Genomic DNA, 19,458 nt, shown 5'->3' on the forward strand with positions numbered 1-19,458 from the left:
CTCTCTCTCTCTCTCTCTCTCTCTCTCTCTCTCTGTGTGTGTGTGTGTGTGTGTGTGTGTGTGTGTGTGTGTGTATAAAATCACCAAGTAGGACATCCAGTGCCAGGAACAGACTACATCTTGTTTGCTTCATTGACCAAAAGGGTGCCATAGACATCCCTTCAAACATCACAAAGGCCAAGGCTATTTGTTGCTCTCCATAACCTCATGATGAAACCCTATTGCTGAAGACCCAACTTACTAGTGTAATTAAACATAGAGACAGTGAACTGGTGGTCTAACGGAAAGCTTCACCCCGACTGACGAGTTTTCAAGTTCTGGGGGATACTTTGAATGCTTCTAGAGGGAGAACATAAAAATGTATTTCACTCAACTACAAATCCTACGACCCACAAGAGTGATCTGCCTGCAAAGTATTCTCATGCAACAGTGGCACAAATGTCTTGGGAGTAACCAACCACTTTTTATTCGATTTACAGCCCACTCCATTAGATGGAACCCATAAATGACACTGCTAAAGTGGCCATGAACCTGAGACTAGATATGTCAAAAACCTATGGGAAAATCTGCTATTTTTCTGCTGAATGTACATAGCAATGGAATGACTTCTCATGACATATTGATCTAAGCAGCAGAGGAAAGCATTGTGCAGCCCTCATCAGAGAAGCTTCTCTTTGTAGTGGGTGGCCCTCAACAAAGAGAGCCACACTGGTCAATATGAAGAGAGTGGGAGACTTTAAAACACTCAGGCCAATATGGGATACCGTTATCAGACTCCTCCCACTAGGCTCATGAACCCATGTGAAGGAGGACTAAGATTGTAAGAGTCAAAGGTGGTGCGTGACTCCATGCAAACAGCAGCTTCCAGACACAAGAGGACTGGTCCTCATATGGTTCTCAGAGATGGTGACAGCACACACAAGATCTCATCACTGAGAAGGGGGACATAGATACATAGTCCCACCTTTAACCAAGAAGTTGGTTGCTGTGTGGTTTATATTTTGGAGTCAAAACATTTGAAAAATAAAATTATGGAATACTCAGGCAAATGAGGTAACCTAGCCCCAGAAGACAAACCTAACATTTTCTCTCATTTGTGAATGCACTTTGAAATTTCAGATATGTGTGTTCCATTTGGAATCTACATGGAAGTCATGGAATAAATTAGGGGTCACGAAGGGAAGAAGACATTAATGGAGGGGAGATAAAGTACAGTGGTATAAATGTTAAAGAGGAATAGTGGAGTAAGATGAGTTAAATAAGTCAGATGTTGAGGAATAACGAACATTAAAGACATTTTAAAACAGTCCTTGGAAACCTACTATAGAAGCTTCCTAAAATCTATGCATATACACATATAAATAGAGTTAATATAGAGTTACCCTATAAAGTGCTAACAATCTCCTACTAGAAACCACAAGCTAACAAATAAAAAGCTCAGCACCAGGAATGGATTATTTCTTTCGGAATTGTTGGCCAGTAAGGTCTCATCGAGCCCCAAACATCACCGACTACTGCTGATGTTCTTAATTATCCTCTAGAACCTAACAATAGGGACATAGAGCACAGAGAAGTCAAGCTAGGACTCTCCTGTAACTTCATCCCTGTTGGCTAGCATTTATAGTACTTGAAGGTGCTGTGCATGACACCAGATGAGTAGAATGATCATCAGTCACACTGAGCTATAAACACTGTGAGCTTCTGTGATGCCTGGCCTGTCAAGACATGCTCACTGGTGCAATCGTGGCATGAATGTCATGGGAGAAACCAACCACTTTCTGATTGGATATAAAGTTCACTCCACAACTTGAAATCCACGCCTGTCACTGTTATCTAGACTAAGAACTGTAGAACCTACTTATATTGCTTATATTTATATTGTTTTGTAAATAGACATAGTGTTAAACCAACTCCTGATGACTTATTGTTTACCTTTATGTTAGTGCATCTCTCAGCCTTTATCAGAGAAGCCTTTTTAGTAGATGCTGATTAGCACAGAACCCCACAACTGGTCAATGTGAGAATGAGAGACTGAGATTTCCTGATCCTAAATGGGATGTCTATATGACCTCCACTTCACCTAAGGCTTAGGGATCATTGCAGAAGATGGGATGAAAGAAATTGTAAAATCCAGTGGGGGGGTGAATGACTAGAAGAAATCTGTTTCCCAGATACAACAGAGCATTTGAATGAAGAGCAGCTGCGACAGCATGCACACGACCTGCACAAGTTCAAGCCCTACCAAACCCCAGCATGGTCCACCATGGTGCAGTAGAAGGCCACACATCTAACATATATGGACAACACAAACTTGTACTTGATGTTTTGTTTTGTTTTGTTTTTAAGTGGGACACAGAGTTGGAAGTTGAATCTGGGAGGGATAAGAAGAGATGAGTAGATATGATCAAAATAAATCATATGAAAAAATGGGAAAATGAGTGGTAAGGTGGCTCAGTGGTTAGTTAAGAGCACTTGCTGCTCTGCAGAGGACCAAAGTTTGGTCCCCAGCACCCAGGTCAGGTGGCTCACAACTGCATATAACTCCATCTCCAGGGGAGCTGATGCCCTCTTCTGGCCTCTGAGGGTATTCCTATATATGTGGAGCCTTTAAAAAAAAAAAAATCTGTTTTAAAGGAGGAAAAAAATGCAGGAAATTGGGTGCTATCTCAGATCTGCAGAGCCAGAGCCTGCGTCTTCTGAAAACTCTGGGCATTTTGAGGCACTCTAGCAGAGAAAGTGGTTTAAAGCAAGTCTTTGTTTGCCACGTTATCTCAGCACATACAGCCTTAGATAAAACCAAGACAGGTACTCAGTCAGTGTATCACCCCTCAGTCCCTTTAGCCTCATGTGACAGATTGACAGAGCAACTCCAGGACACCAGACCAGATGTGCCTCAAAATGCCTAGAGTTTTCTGAAAATGCTCACTCCCTCGGCCTTTTGTTCCTCTCCATGGGAGCTATAGACTGTGTGAAGAAATGCCAACTCACTGAGAAAGACAAGGGTTGTGGCAGCAGTCCTAGAAGGCCCTTCCTTTCTTCTGTGCCTTTTAGTGATCTCCAGAAACCTTTCCAAGGAAACTCATGCCTGTGTTCTTTCTTTTTTTCACGGTGGAAACCACAGATAGAAGCTCTGACCTTGTAAACACATCATTTTCCAAGCGAGAGCTCTGGACAGGGCTGAGAGGCAGACAGGAGGGCGTGGGGTAGCCGACATTTATGTAACGATGTCTCCTCTCTTTTTTTTTTCCCACCTAGCTCAACGACTCTGCCAAGCAACTCATTGAGATGGACAAGCTGTGCCCTGCCGCCACCACTGCATACAACTACGATGCCCTCTTGTCCTCTGACCCCAGCACAGTAGCCAGTGTGGCCCCTGGTCCCACCCTAAGTAGCTCGGGGGCAGTCAGTGCCTTTCAACGACGCGTGGACAGCAAGAAGAATGCCAAGAAGCGCCACTCCTTCACTGCGCTCAGCGTGACGCACAAATCCTCACAGGCTGCCAGTCACAGGCACTCCATGGAAATTAGTGCTCCGGTGCTGATCAGCTCCAGCGACCCACGCGCCGCAGCCAGGATTGGGGAGCTTGCCCATCTGTCCTGCGCTGTCCCCACCCAGGTAATTCCCAGAGCCGGGGGTCTGTGTCCACTATTCCCATGGTTCCTATTCCACCTCTATACCTTGAGCCCTGGATTCCTGAGCTATCCTGAAGGAAGACTCACTAGAACTGTTGTGGGTGGCTAGGAGTCTCTCCTCATGGGCAAGCCGTTGACATCAAAGGTTTTATAACTATGTGCATGGTGGCCTCCATGTATGAGGTGGTTATCAGTCATTCCTGGACCCAGCATTGGAGTAATATTCAATCATCTTGGACATTCCTTTCTTATTGATGCTCAGTATGTTTATCCTGAGAAGAGCCTTGGGTGTGACATTTCGAGCAACTCTGTGATGTTCCTCCCAGGAGAGAAGGGACAAGATCTGAGAACCCGATGAGCCACATTGCTCTCAGACTTTCTCTGCCATTCTTTCTATAGATCTTTCTATTTCTAAATGTAACATTTATTATACTTCCACTAGTCTATTTGTAGACTTAAGTACCCAAAATAATATGCTTAAAGAGCATAGAGCAATAATTACGTGAAATCCAGGAAACCTGTCAGTCTTGGAAAGTTTCTCCTTTATGAATTCCAGGAAGGGAGGAGGGGGTCTCTCCTGTGCCATCAAATTTCTGCTAAGGCCAAGAAGCAGGTAGCATGTCTCCTGGAGGAGCGAGCCACTGGCCTCCAAGCTTAGCATACTCCAGGACAAGGCTTCTGTGCACAGTTAGAACGGGGGAGGGCCAGCTCTTGTCCGCTCCACACCTTCTTACCCCAAGGTCCATCTGCCTGGCCTGCTTTACTTTCTTTCCAGGGCCACCTCTGACTGTCATGGGCATGCTTCAGAGAAATGGCATCAGTACATGGCTACACTTGGGAAGGAACCAATAAGCAGCTGGCTTTATTTTCCAAAATTCCAGTTGACTTGGATAAATTTATATGGAGAATCATCTTTTATACTGGGTCAGAGAGGTGACTAAGCAATTAAGAGCATATATTACTCTTGCAAGGGGCCCAGCTTCAATTCCTAGCACCCACATGGTGACTCACAGTTGTCTGTAACTCCAGTTCCAGAGGATCTAGAGTGCCTTCTTCTGACCTCCGTGGGCACCAGGCACACACACGCTATAGAAACATGCATGCAAGCAAAACAATACAACGTACAATGAAATAAATGCATTTCTTTTTGAGGGAGAATTTCACTATGTCATTATGAAGCCTAGGCTGGCTTTACAGTCATAGAAATTCTGCCTGCCTCTGCCATTCAAGTTAAAGAGAAGACAAGCCTCAAATAGATCTTAACAAATGAAATTAAACCACTGAGCTTCTGGAAAACTGTAGTTCTGTTGGGTGTACCACATCAGCTGAAAACTACAACTGCAGAGCATATACATATTATGCACGTATGCACATCTGTGCGCACACATCAACACCACATACTGACAAACAACCCATACACATACAAACCCACTCATACATAGTGTTGTATCCCTTTTTAATCAGCACGCCCATGTTGGCTTTGTCTCAGGCAGAGGCCGTGGTCTGCAGCTGGCACTTTGGTATCTGGAGTTTTGATGATCTTGACTTCCAGCTCCTCTGCCCACACACAGTTTGGTCATGGAACGGTCCTTGGGCATGGTTCTAGTTTTCTTTCTGATGCTGTGATAAACACCATGATGAAACACAGCTTAAAGAAAGAAAGGGTCTGTTAGCTTATACTTCGACGTCACAGCCCATCATAGAGGGAAATCTGCATAAAAACACAGCAGCAACTGAAGCGGAAACTATGGAGAAATGCTGCTTAGTGGCTTGCTCACTGGCTTTCTCTCCCACTCATTCCCTAGCTCATGCTCACTTATCCTTCTTACACAGCCTAGGTCCACCCACATAGGAATGGCGCCGCCCAAAGTGGGCTAGGTCCTCCTACATCAGTCATCCGTTAAGACAGTCTTTTATAGACATAGCCACAGGCAATCTGACCAAGGCAAATTTTCAGTTGCAATCCCCTCTTCCCAGGTGACTCTGGGTTGTGTCAAGTTGACAATAAAAAAAATTAATTACAAAAACAGCACAGGACTGTTAGCATGTTTTCTATTAAAATAAAAGGTGATGTTACTTGACTTGACTCATGGCCCTACCACCCTCCTTCATGGGCTAATCCTTTCAGGCTGTTGATTCGTGCGTGCTGTTTTTAAATTTCTATGAGGGCATAGCAACTGGTAGTGGCCATCTCTGCTCCCAGGTTGTATACCAACACAGACATCTTGGGCAAAGAGAAAAGACACCTTGCTGCTTCACCCTCCATAGTCCACAGTAAGCAGCTCTACTTTGGGGATCAGTAAGTGGCCCACAGCCATCAATCCTTTCTCTCCTTGAAGCCCAGATGTCTGGTCAGACTGTTAACACAAAACCCCTTAACTGACTGATGAGCCCTTGGGCTCTGGGGAGGATGGAAGAGGGCAAGGGCAGGATTGTCATCTGGGATCCTCACTGACTAATGGGTGTATCCATCTCTCTCCTGCCCCCAGGGCACTGTCACAGGCTGTTAGGCTCAAGTTCTTCAGGATCATGGTTTCTTCTAAAAAAGGGATGTGGTGATTGATGCTGATGAATTCTGAACCCCCATTGACCACTGGACTGTATTCCATAGAACAGTCCACACAGGTGTCTGCTTTAGAGACAACCAGTTATCATGGGACCTACTTGGGGGACACCATGTTGAATTCTGCTAGCAGCCAGGCCGGCTCCAGGAAGGGTCACTAATAAAATAGGCTGACAGGAACACGTCTTATAGGGCTCATTGCTGGTAGATAAAGCTGGATAAAGAGAACCTTCTGTCAGAAATGGCAGGAGAGACCTGAGCTGGCTCTGCATCCTGAAGTCCTGGAGTAGAAGTGATCCATGCATGCACAGAAAGAACATCCATGGTAGCTAATGTTAACCCCTCTTGGTCTCTGCTACCTTAAGATGAAAGGAAGCAGAAGGGCTGTGGATTCTACAGAAAAGACTAAAGAAAGCCCAGCAGGGGTCCCCATGTTTCTGAGACAGAATGATCTGAGCACCACCATGAAAACTGAAGGTTCTGGGGAGCAGAGCTGTCTGACTGTGGTCCTCTTCCAAGTGGCTCCTCCAGCTGTGACTGCACTTCCTGACTTCCCTATCCGTTCTCCTCTCCCTGCTCTGCAGGTTACCTTACCACTAAGGGGAACCACCAAGACCACCCTTGCCCATCTCTCTCCCTCGGGCACAGAGCAATGGAGGGCAGGGACAGGGTAGAGGGGTGGGCTCCTCTCTGGTTTTCTCCTTTGGAGTGTTGCTAAGGTTGTACAACCCCACTGAACAGATCTGGGGAAATGCCTGGAGTCTTCTGTAGGCATCTCCATTTCCTTGACTGTTAGCTGAAGTGACGCCATGCCTCACTATGGCATTTGTACACAGGATGTATAAGAGTGAACCTGCTGCTCAGAGATGAGAGACTCGATCGCCAGCCCACGATGTGGGAGAATTCTTCCCAAGGCTCAGGAGCTGAACTGACTTCAGTTCAACTGCTTTCTAACTCGATCTGGGTTTAGGTGTTGTGCTCCCCAGAGCTCCGGAAAGAGGGTGATGGTACAGGAGGGAGTAAGTGAACTAATATCACCTATTACTGCTCTCCTACCATGGAGCCAAGCCCCAGAGCCTTAAAACCCTGTAAACTATCTAATCCTGTCAGCCATGAACTAGAGAGAACCAGGCCAGACTGGCCTAGTCCTCCTGCCTCACCACAGGCAACTGAGAACCTCTGCTGAAATCCACTTTGGGGCAATATCTCGCTGTCACCTGGGATGAAGAAACTTCATATACCAGTTTCCCCAGAATAGCGCCAGCTCCCAGCAGTTTTGTTTGTTTGTTTGTTTGTTTGTTTTTCCTGCCTCCTCTTCTCTGATACGAAGTTTCCTTAGGTAACTCCAGTTAGCCTCATACTCTCTGTGTGGCTCAGACTGGCAACTCTTGATCCTCTCGTCTGTCTCCTAAGTCCTACGATTATAGGCATATGTCACCAGATATGGCCTGCTGCCGGGATTTCTGAAACGATTTACTGGGGGATAGGCTACCTAACTCAGAGACCCCCCTCCCCTAGCTTGACTCTCTGTTGACCAATTAGAGAATGGCATACAACCTAGAGGCTACGAGGGCTCTTTTCCCAAATCCTGGCTTTGCTACAGAGCATGCCCGAGCTACTCCTCCAGCTCTAAGCACCAGATGGGTACCTGCTGCTCTGCTGTGCCTGGGGGTGAAGGTCCCCATGGACCCAGGACTTAGTGTTCAATCCAGGCAAATGCTAGAAACAATGGAATGGCTCACCCCAAAACTTTTTCCCCCCATGCACTGGGCTCTAGGGGAAGGTGCTTGTTGACTCTCAACAAAAGACAATGGGATTTGTTTCTGTGCTCATACTATAGACACAAAGACAGGGGACAGTCTCCGCTGGCTGTGTTCGACCACCTCCTTCACAGATTCTCTTCTATGGTGTGCACAGTGTGATCTGGAGGGCCTAAAGTAGCATGCCAAACATAGACTTGCCCAGACCATTGAGAACAGACTCAGAGAGAAGGAAGGGGGAGTGTGCTACCTGGTCAGGGCTGTACTGAGGGCAGAGGACTCCCAGCTCTCTGTACCCGGGTAGCCAGTGGTGCTGGGACTGACTCCAGATTTTTTTTTAATTGGCTCAGAATTGCTCCTGTCTAATTTTGACCCCCAAGCTAGAAGGGCTTGCTGGCATGTAGACCAACCAGATTCATCCTCTTACAGCCTAGCTTCGAACAACACACTCTCCCTGGGTGCTCATCCCATTGATCCCATCAAGTCTCTCACTGCAAGGCTCTCCTCATGGGTGGTGGGGAGAGAAGGGAAGACTGTCCCTGGAAATTCCTCTGGGAGTTCTTGACTCCTCAGTGACTGTTTCTATAGCTAGAACTGGTGGCTGAGCCCATAATTATCTCAGTGTTATGTGAGGGCCTGGCGAGATAGTTCTGCATAACCCACACACTGTAGATGATTTTTATTTTATTTGTTTATTTACTTACAGGGTTCAATGCATCCCAGGCTGGGCTCTGAACCCACTATATACCCAAGGATAATCTTAAACTTCTCATCTCCTTGCCTCCACCTCCCAAGTGCTGGCATAACAGGCATCCTCTATTACACCAGTTTTATTTGGTTCTGGGAAATGAACCTAGGTCTTTGTGCATGCTAGGCTAGAACTTTAACCAACTATGAAACAACCTCAGTTCTGATTTTTGTTTGCGTGTTTTCTTTCAGGGTCTTTTCTTTCTTTTGAGATGGCATCTCACTATTAACTATAGCTGGCCTAGAATTCACTACATAGATTAGATAGACAGCCTTCATACTCAGAGGTCTGCCACCTGATTTCTGATTAAAGGCATGTGTCACTACCTCCCAGTTACCATTACACACACACACACACACACACACACACACACACACACACACACACACACANTATATATATATATATATATATATATATATATATATATATATATATATATATATGAGTTCCATATATATACTCTGTAGATCAGGCTGGCCTCAAACTCAGAAATCCACCTGCCTCTGCCTCTTAAGTTCTGGGATTAAAGGCAGCGCTACCATGCCCGACTTGGTTTTTACATATTTTTAAGAACTTTAAAACAACAACTCAAAGCAGGGTTCAAGAGGAGATAGAGGAATCCAAAGGGACTACACGGCCCCACATGGCCTAAAGTGTTTACGGCATTGACTTTTTAGTACTCAGGTTATAGTTCCATTACCTAGCATGGGTGTGACCTGGGCTCAATCTCCAGCACTATAAAAACAAAACTTTCTATCTGGCCATGTATAGAAAAGGGCTTTAGGCTAAGACCTCATTGATATTACCACTGAGCAAGAAGAAAGAACCATTGTTTTTAGGGACAAGGGAGATGGGGTGTGGGGAACGTAGTTAAGGTTAAGGCTTGGAGTAGGCAGACCCTGATGTCCTATCCTGAAGTCCAGTGCCAGGAGCAGGAAATGCTGGGAGAAGGGGATCCATGGTCCTTCTCCTGGTGCACCTTCAGACCAGCAGCTTGCCTCCTGCACTCAGTAACCAGAACAGGAAGTTCAGTGGGTTTGAGACGGGGCATCTCTGAGACTCATTCTGGAGTCGGATCATGGGAGGGGCACTGGGAGAAGGAAAGGTAGACTGAGAATAATGTAGGGCCCCTCCCACTGTTGATGCAACAGGTAGCCTTAGTTTGGCTGCTTGCTTCTCCTGAGGGCTTTGTGGGACAAGAGGGCAGTGTGAGTTTCAGCGAGACACGGGTGACCCCTTCTCTGCCCCGTCTTCTAGCACTGCTTCCAAGGACCATCTGCTCTGCTCCTGCCAGGAGCATGTCGCCTCCTCATGCTGGCGTGCTTGACAACCTGCAGCCCCCCTATACTATCTTCCTCTGTTGTACAATCACAGTGCCTGACTGTGTATCATTCTTCCAGACTCTTCATTAGCATCTGACACTGCTAACCTTAGGGCTTTCTGCGCATCCCTTCCCCGGCTCTATCTGGTCCAGTCTGAGTACTTTCCGTGATTGTCTGTCTCTCACAGATACATATGTATGTATCTTCCCACTACACAGCCCTCACTGGGTTACGCCTCTGAGGTGTATACACAGCCCTCACTGGGTTACGCCTCTGAGGTGTATACTTATCTACACTTACTTTTAGCTACCTTCTCACTTGCATGATGGCTTCATTTGGAAAGGTGCCTCAACTCAATGGATGCTAGAGTAATGCACTTCCTTTCTTCACATTACTCTGTGCCTTTATTCCATATATGTCTCTAATAATACAAAGATAATAATAATAATAATAATAATAATAATAATATAATGCCAAGCCAATATCTCATCTTCAAAAATGCAGACTCCATACCCTCAGTGCCTCCCTGAATCCCCACGCACAGAGCCCAACCTTTCTGCTTCTACAGATACCCCCATGACATTGTGAGACTCAGTCCCAGGTTGCCTTTCTAACCGCAACCAACTCAGCCTATGCTCCATCTATAGACCCACTGCCCACCTACTGACCAAAACTCTAGGAATCCCTTCTTACTGTTACTTGTCTTGGCCATTCACTTACTGCTAGCACATAGGAACATAATCATATGCAAAAATCACCTTCCTTGCAACAGTTTGAAATAATCCCTTCATTTCTGCTGGTTTCTGTGCCGATGGGTCACTGATTAATCCCTGTGTTGCTACTGTGCCTTTGTGTGTCTGCAGTGGAGTCTGATTTGTGGATATGGCTATTCCCCTCAGAGACCTATAGGTCCTTCAGGTCAGGGTCTAAGTGCATTTGTCTCTGTGTCCTATGTGTGCCTAGCCCCTAAAAGCTTTCTTTTTGGGTGTGTCCTGTCAACAGCACACTTTCCTGAGGGTCTTACATGCATACAAAACAACGAGGTGCATAAAACTCAGGCTGCCCGTCTGTGAGCGGACAGCTTCTGTCACTCCCGGCCCTCCCGTGAGCTCTGGGTCCCTTCTGATGGCCGTGCAGAGGGTGCAGCTGAGAGATGTCTGGCTCCAATCCCATGCTGCTCATATTCGTACCCTGTAGAATTCCTTCTGCTCTCAGCAGAGGTCAGAGCACGCCGCTCTGTGTGAATAATGGAGTAGCAGTCATGTGTCATTGTTCTGCTGGGGGCAGAAGTCTGTCAGCCAAAATATTGACGTAAAAGCTATTTGAGCTGACTCCACCATTAAAAGTCCAGATGTTTTCCTATGATTGCCATTCAGACTGGGGTGAGAGGGAATCTTAATTTATCTTTAATTTGCATTTTGCTGATGGCTAGTGATGTTGAACATTTTTTTTCATGTTTATTGGCCATTTATATAGCCCTTCATCTTTTCAGAACTGCCTGTTCATCTCATTTTCCTATTTATTTGAGTAGGTTGTTTGATTTCTTGGTATTTAGTTATTTTTAGTTCTTTGTATATTCTAGCCCAGATATTAATCTTCTGTCAGATTTGCAGTTAGGAAATACCTCTACAAATGCTGGCAGGGATGTTGAGAAAATAGAATTCTTATAGAATTTTATAATGATGAAAATTTAAATTAGTCCAACCACTATGGAAGTCAGCATTAAGACTCCTCAAATAATAGTAATAACAATAATAATAATAATAACAATTAATAGCCGAAACAAAATGGTCACATGATCCAGCTCTCCTGAGTATTTGCCAGAATATATCACAGAGGCACTTACATATCCAGGTTCATTGCTGCACAAGTCACAATAACCAGATGGAACTGGCTTATATGCCCATCAGCAGATAAATGAAAACAGTGTGGTATGTGTACACACATATAATAGATTTTCATCCACATGAATGGAATTGCATTGTTTGCAGGGGAATGAATGCATCTGGAGATGTGGTATTACCAAATTAAGTCAGATGCAGATTATATGGGCATATTTTATATCATTAGCAGATCTTAGGTTTTATATATATATATATATATATATATATATATATATATATATATATGCTATGTAAATATATATGTTGTATATGTATGTGGGCCATAAAAGGACATGTAAAACTGTAGGGATTGAAAGAGAGAAACGTGGTCAAATACATACTATATCTGCATGAAGATGTCCTATGAGACCCAGTACTGTGTATCATAAATATACACCAACTTAAGAGAAGAATTTCATATGCTTGCTTTTCAAATGATTTGGATAAGACTGGCAAATGGTTCGCTGTTTCGTCACTTAGTGACAGGTACGTGTTTTAGTAATTCGTTATTGGGTGATTTTCTCATTGAGTGAACATGGCAGAGAGTACTTACATAGACATGAATGGACAGGACAGTCACCTGAAATGGCCACTGTGTACATCAAGAGATACACAGCTGGGCATGGTAGCCCATCCCTAGAACTCCAGCACTGGGGAAGCTGGAGCAGGAGACTCAGACAGGCAGCCAGGATTAAATAGTGAGCTTGGGGCTATCCTGGTCTACACAGTGAGACTTGAAACACTTTTTTAAAAGGACTGAAGAGATGACTGAATTTGTAAAACATTTGCCTTGCAGTCTTTGGGACCTGAGTTTGGCTCCCTAGAACCCACATTCAAACCAAAACAAAACAAAATAGTGTTTGTGATTACAATCTTAGCACAACATAGGCACAGGAAGGTGGGTCTCTGGAGATTGCTGTCAGCTAGCCCATCCTACTTGGTGAAGCTCCAGGCCAATGAGAGACCCCATCTGAAACAAATGCTAGAAGGTACCTGTCCACCAATGCTCAAGACTGTCCTCTGGCCTCCCTATGTCTGTACATACACATGTGTACCTGTATGCGTGTACACACACACACACACACACACACACACACACACACCTACTACTACTACTACTATTACTACTACTACTAGAGATGGTGGAGAGAGGGGATGGGGAAGGCCGGCATTAACCTGAGATCAACGAGGCTGTTGCTTCATGGCAACACAACATGCTGTTTGCCATGTGTTGCTCTTTATAAACAGAACACACACTCTAAAACAGGAATAAAAATTACTCAGGTAAGAAGTAAAGACAAGGCAGGCAAAATGACTCATCAAATAAAGGTGCTTGCTGCCAAACCTGACAGCCTGAGTTAGGTCCTCAGAACCCACATTCTAGAAGGAAAGAACCAACGCCCATAAGCTTTCCTCTGACCTCCCCACTGAGACATGACATGCACAGGTGCATACACATGTGCACGTACACACAAGTAAATGAAAAATGCATAAACCAATCACACCATCATTTAATATCCTTGGCAAGTATTAGGTCTATAGGTGACTTAATTCCATACCTTTATAACACAGGCAGCACAGTAGGCATGTTTGTACCACCGTCACCACAAACAAGCAAGTATCATGGTATGAACATCACAGTATCTATCACTAGGCAATAGGAATTTTTCAACTCCATTAGCTCCATTATATTATAAGGCTATGGTTATATAAAAAAGTGTGTGTGTGTGTGTGTGTGTGTGTGTGTGTGTGTGTGTCACTCCCAAATAAATGAAATACTATACTTATTAGAGGGGTTTTCCCATAAATCAAGCAAGTGACTGAAGTTTTCACCAAACTGCCCAAGGAGCTGAAGTGAACATGGTTTGTTGGGAATCCCTCAGTGTAGGCAGATGACAACAGTTGACAAGAAGCCTGGGGCTCTTAAGGACATAGAAACAGGAGCCTGTTTCTGACTCAAACCTGTGAGTCCTAGGCAATGGAAGATCTGACTCTTGTCTCTTCCCAAGGCTAAAGCAGCCTCATGGCCTGCTTTAGTAAATCATGGGTTTATTAGAACATTTATAGTATGCCTTCACCGAGGTGTTAGATAGAGCTCAGAGGACCCACAAATTCTGGAGTATTATTGGAAAATCTTTGCTGGCCCTGGTGCAGGATATTTTTTCTTCTTTTGAGGGAGGGGGGTGCATAAAACTGTGGCAACAATACAGTGGCCAAGATGTCTCTTCAGGGACATATGTCATATCTGCAAACTGTGCAAACTGAGACACATAGTCCCAACGTACTTGAAGGTAGGGATTCGGAGCCCCATCACACCCCTCTCCCAAGTCCCATACAGATGTGGAAAACCTTACATTGAACACAGAAGTTAGGGAAACTGAAGGTACATCTGATTGCAGCAGTTGACATGAGGCGCTGTCACTTGTAAACCCTAAGGCCAGTTTTGCTCTAATGGCCCTCCAGTGTTGCCTGTATGGTCCTACTGACTCTGCAGGACTGAGTGTCCACACTCTGGAGGACCCTGGAATGTTCCAGAGATAGTCTAACATGGCCCAACTCTCATGCAGCCATGTGCAAGTCCTTCAGTCGGCCCCATTCACCCCCCACCCCAGCTCTGGAGAGCTCAGCTGCTGACAGATAAGCTCCAAATAAGCAACCCCTTGAGATGGAAGAAAGTTGCTTTAACATTGATGCAACTGGGAAAGTGTTTGGAAATCATTAGGGCGACTTCGAAAAGAACATTTCTCAAACACCCTGTGTCTCAGAAGGAAACTGAGCTCTGCCTGGAGCTCCCTTGCTACCTAAGTCTTACCTCTGCTACTAGGTAGATGGGCACAAGCTGTGGGGTGGGGCTGGGAGGAAGCACTGGCTAAGAGATGAAGAAATTGACAGCAATGGCTGCCCCAGGCCTGATGCTTTGCAACCATGTCGCTGTCAAACGCCTATCAGCCCGGCTGCCCCTGGCGCTCTACCCACCTGCAAAGCTCCAGCTGCCTTTGAGGCTGAAAGCATGTCTTACTTTTAGAAGTTTTAGCAAGTTATGAATTTAATTACATGCCTTTTAAGGGATTGTCTTTTAAAAACCTACCAGTTGAGCTTCAACAATGAGTATAAACAATCCCACGGTGTCTGGTCCAAAGAAGAGCTTTCTTCTGCAATTCTGGAAGCAGCTGAGTGTGGGCACTGGATGTGGGAGTGGGGAGTATCCATGGAGGTGAGGATCAGGCAGACTCACATGCCTAGACACGGAAGAAGGATCCAGAAGCACGGCAGATTAGAAAGCAGAGCAGGAAAATCACTACATGCAAATGGAGAAAGTACAATCTAGAAAATGCCTTCCATTTTATGGATCTACACATGCCACAGACACAATGCATCTGCCTATGGCCACATGGCAATGTGCCTTTTGTACAAAGGGATGAAAAAGCTAATAGAAGAAGGCTTTGGATGAAGGTCATCTACACCTATATCCATGTCTTCCTCACAGATATCTTTCTACCCTTGGTATTTTGTGGGTACTATTTTCCCGCGGGCCACTCTCCTTGGATTCAGTTGATTCTTAGTACTATCAAGGGCATTCGCTGTAAGCTTCGGCACACTACTGTGGCTCACTACGCATACACTTCCCTGTGCAATGCACTCTGTGGCAAAAAGTCAGATAATCAATAGTGTAGACTCTGTGGTCACATGTCTCAATGTTGACTAATCACCACTGCCCTTGCACAGCTAATGCAGCCAAAGTAACCTAAATGGATAAACATTGCTCATTGACTGTGGAACCTGGAGCAGAGTTACTGGGACACATCTGAGCTGTGGTCACGGTTTGCCTCCAGTTGAGATCATCAAACCAACAGCTTAGCTGCTTCTGCTGCCATAGTCTGCAAGCACATCTGGCGTGCTCCTAAGGAAAGCATGGCCAGGGGGCAGTGGCAGAGGCAGCACATCTGGCATGCTCCTAGGGAGAGCATGGCCAGGGGCCAGTGGCAGAGGCAGCACATCTGGCATGCTTGTAGGGAGAGCATGGCCAGGGGGCAGTAGCAGAGACACTAGCCTTCACCTTAGGTAGTAAGCATGGGTACAAGTTATAGGGTGTAGTAGTTTAGATGATAGATGCTCCTCCATTGTCTCAGACATTTGAATATTCAGTCCTCATTTGGGGACTGTTTGTAGAGAGCTAGGACATATGTCCTTGCTGGAGGAAGTATGTCACTGGGCTGGACATAAGTTTCAAGAGTTTAAAGACTTAACACCATTTCCCATTTGCTCTTTCTGCTTCCTGTCTGTGGGTCAAGATGTGAGTCTATTCTATTCTATTCTATTCTATTCTACTCTACTCTATTCTACATTCCTAAGCTATCTTCAATTCCGGTTATGTACAGAACCAAGAAGAATCAGGCCACAAATGCTTTAATTCTCGCTTTTTCTTTTGAGATGCAGTTCACCAAGGGTGATACAGTGACAGCAAGTACTGAATAAAACATGTTTATCTCACTACCCCTTGGGGTGATAACAGTGTTTTCATGATGCATATTAAAAATTAAAATGATGAGGTATTTCTTCTGGGGGGTTTTCATCTGTGGCAGAGTCTCAAACAGCTTGGGACCCCAACATCCCTGCCAACCCTTTCACCTATTATTTCCACTTATTAATCGCAGTGGTAAAACCGCATGGCCTAGTTGGCATGTTTGCTTATGAGACTATTAAATTGCAATAAGGAGCCTCTGCTGTTGGTAACAACTGGACAGTTTGGGGCTGAGCAATGGCAGTGTTTCAGACAGAAGCTGGCACTGAGTTGATCCCAGAGAATGCTGGCATTTCACAGTGCAAGCCACTGTCACCAACAGAGGCCCAGGGTCACACTGTTGGTGACTGTTACGGGGGTGTGCATCCATTCAGCTGGCACTATGGAAAATCCCATACGGTGAGGGCATCCTTATTGGCTGTGACTCTTAGATGACCCCACGTCTACCAGGCTGGTGCCAAATGTTCATGCTTAGGCCTGAGGCTGTCACCAGTTCTTTGTTGTTTATGGGCAATGGCTCCATGGGGAATGCCACTGACTACCGAGGTGGTCAGCCCTTGAATGTGTGTGTCTTCACCTGCTCAGGCACAGTCCTGGTATGTGTCCTTCCTGGATTCATTCATTTTTTAAAAGATATGATGATACAGACGTTCTATATATCTTTATGTGTAGGTGGCAGATACATGTGCATGTGTGTGACAGAACACTTACAGAGGTCGGGGGCAACTGTCCAAGAGTCGGTTCTTGCTCTCCTACCTTGGTTTTTGGTGTCTCCTGTTGCTTCTGCAGCTGGGCTGTGTGCTCGAAGCTAGGTGGCCCATGAGCTTCTGGGCAATTCTGTCCTGGTCTCTCATATTACCATAGGAGTGCTAGGATTACTGATGTATATCACCATCTCTGGCTTCATTACATATGTTCCAGGGATCCAGACTTGGGTCATCAGGCTTATGCAGAAGTGCTTTGCTTTTCCCCACTGAGCCGTCTCTGCCCCACACCAGACTTCCTTTAGTGTGACTCTCAAGACCCATCATGGGACGGGTCAGCAGGCACATGATCCCTAGTAAGCAGGCTGGATTTGAACTTGGAACAGAGATTTCTACCAGACACTCTTGGAGTCATTATAGACCATTGTCTGAGGTCTAGGTTTTGTTGTTGTTGTTGTTGTTGTTGTTTACTTTTAAAATTTAGGAGAATTTTATACATGAGTACTGTATTTATATCATTTTTATTCTCCCCTCTTCCCCTCCAACTCCTCTCCTGTCCCCCAACTCTCAAAAATCATTACCTCTTCTATAATTACTATTATTATTTACACGTGTATACAAATGTGTGTGTATGTGTCTGCATGTGTGTGTGTATGTGTGTATATGTGTATGTGTGTGTGTATCTGTGTGTGTGTATATGTGTATGCGTGTATGTGTCTGTATCTGTGTGTGTATGTGTGTGTGTGTATGTGTGTGTGTATGTGTGTATATGTGTATGCGTGTATGTGTCTGTATCTGTGTGTGTATGTGTGTGTGTGCATGTGTGTGTGGAGTATATACATGTATACAATCTAGGGAGTCCACTTAGTGTTCTCACATGCATGTATTTAGGACTAAACACTTGGGATTGGATAACCTATCCCTGGGTTCATCCCTGGAGAAAGTGCTGATTCTCCCATTCTCGGAAGCCATTAATGGCCTGTAACTCTTCATCTAGAGGTGCCTTGGGAATGTTACCATCCTGTGCTGATAAGTTAACTGTTGTCATGAGGTTCTTGTGTAGGCAAGCACACTGTTGATATTTTATGGGTACAGCGTTCTTGTTGAGTCTAGAAGACACTCTCTCACAGGAGGCACCCTGGCCTTCTGGCTCTTAAAATCTCCCTGCTCCCCCTCCTCGGAATTTCCCTGAGTGTTAGGCGAAGTGGTTACATTGTATAGGTAACAACTGGGGCCCGGAACTCCACAGTTACTTATCCTCTATATTTACAGTTGTGAGTATCCGCTGACTTAAAAATAGAGTCTTCTTTGATGAGGGCCTGAGAGGCACACTCGCCTGTGTGCATGGGGATAAGTACTTACAGGACAGTTAGAAACTATGGTAATTTAGTGACATGATGGCAGTGGTGGTCTTTTCCAGGGCCAATGACCCCACCTGCACTGGGTAGTTGGCTAGGCTTACAGTACAGGCATGGGTTCCCTCCTACTGTACAGGCCTTACGTTCAATTAGACAGCTATTTGGTTACCCCCCACTCCCCAAGATAAGGGTATCAGTACCGCACCACTGGGGACATCTCGCTGTGCTGGCTGTTGTCATGGTTCATAGGCTTCATAGCTGAGGAGGACCATGGATTGCTTTTGTCCCCTTGGCAGATTGCAGAACACCGTCCAATAATGTGAGCGCTAGTCCTCAGGGAGGAGGCTCTCAGGTCAGTTCCAGCTCGGTTCCTGCAGGTACCATATCCAAAGTGTGTGGCATACCTTCAAGTTCTAAGCGGCCACCAAGGGCAATGACAACTGCCTATATTGTTTGGGGAGTCTCTTGGAGTCGACTGACCAACACATTGAACAAGGTTTTCTCGGATAGTCTGTGGCTCTTGTTGGGGGAGTATTATCACCCCCACGTGAAATAGCTCCATGTAAGTAATCTATAGAACAGTGTTTCCCTGTCTCTTTTTCCAGATATGGTTATTGATCATTATTTCTCCTTCCTTCCTGTCCCTCTGCACTAACCTCTTCCTGATCCTCCAAGTCCCCTGCAGTCCCTCCCCTTCACAGCACCTGTGTCCTACTATGCCACACCATTCAGGGTCCCTTTCTACATTGCTGGCTTCCATGGTTACTTCAGGTTGTGCACCCAAATCTAAAGATTGGGAGCTCTGATTCCCATGCTGTGAATTAACAGAATTAGCACTGTAAAAGTGACTATACTCTCAGCCGGGCGGTGGTGGCACACGCCTTTAATCCCAGCACTTGGGAGGCAGAGGCAGGCGGATTTCTGAGTTCGAGGCCAGCCTGGTCTACAAAGTGAGTACCAGGA

The 19,458-nt window shown here is 45.4% G+C and overlaps 1 protein-coding gene across 2 annotated transcripts in view; it reads left to right on the forward strand.

Moving 5' to 3' along the window:
• Sh3rf3 (SH3 domain containing ring finger 3) overlaps positions 1 to 19,458 on the forward strand; it is a 322,824-nt gene that overhangs the window by 231,723 nt on the left and 71,643 nt on the right. For both annotated transcript variants that reach the window (XM_021205361.2, XM_029542691.1), the window contains one exon: positions 3,256 to 3,615. In XM_021205361.2, the coding sequence (XP_021061020.1) occupies positions 3,256 to 3,615 (360 nt within the window). The remainder of the gene's footprint in view (positions 1 to 3,255; positions 3,616 to 19,458) is intronic.

The sequence above is a fragment of the Mus pahari genome, chromosome 9 (assembly GCF_900095145.1).
Source record: "Mus pahari chromosome 9, PAHARI_EIJ_v1.1, whole genome shotgun sequence".
Taxonomy (NCBI): Eukaryota; Metazoa; Chordata; class Mammalia; order Rodentia; family Muridae; genus Mus; species Mus pahari.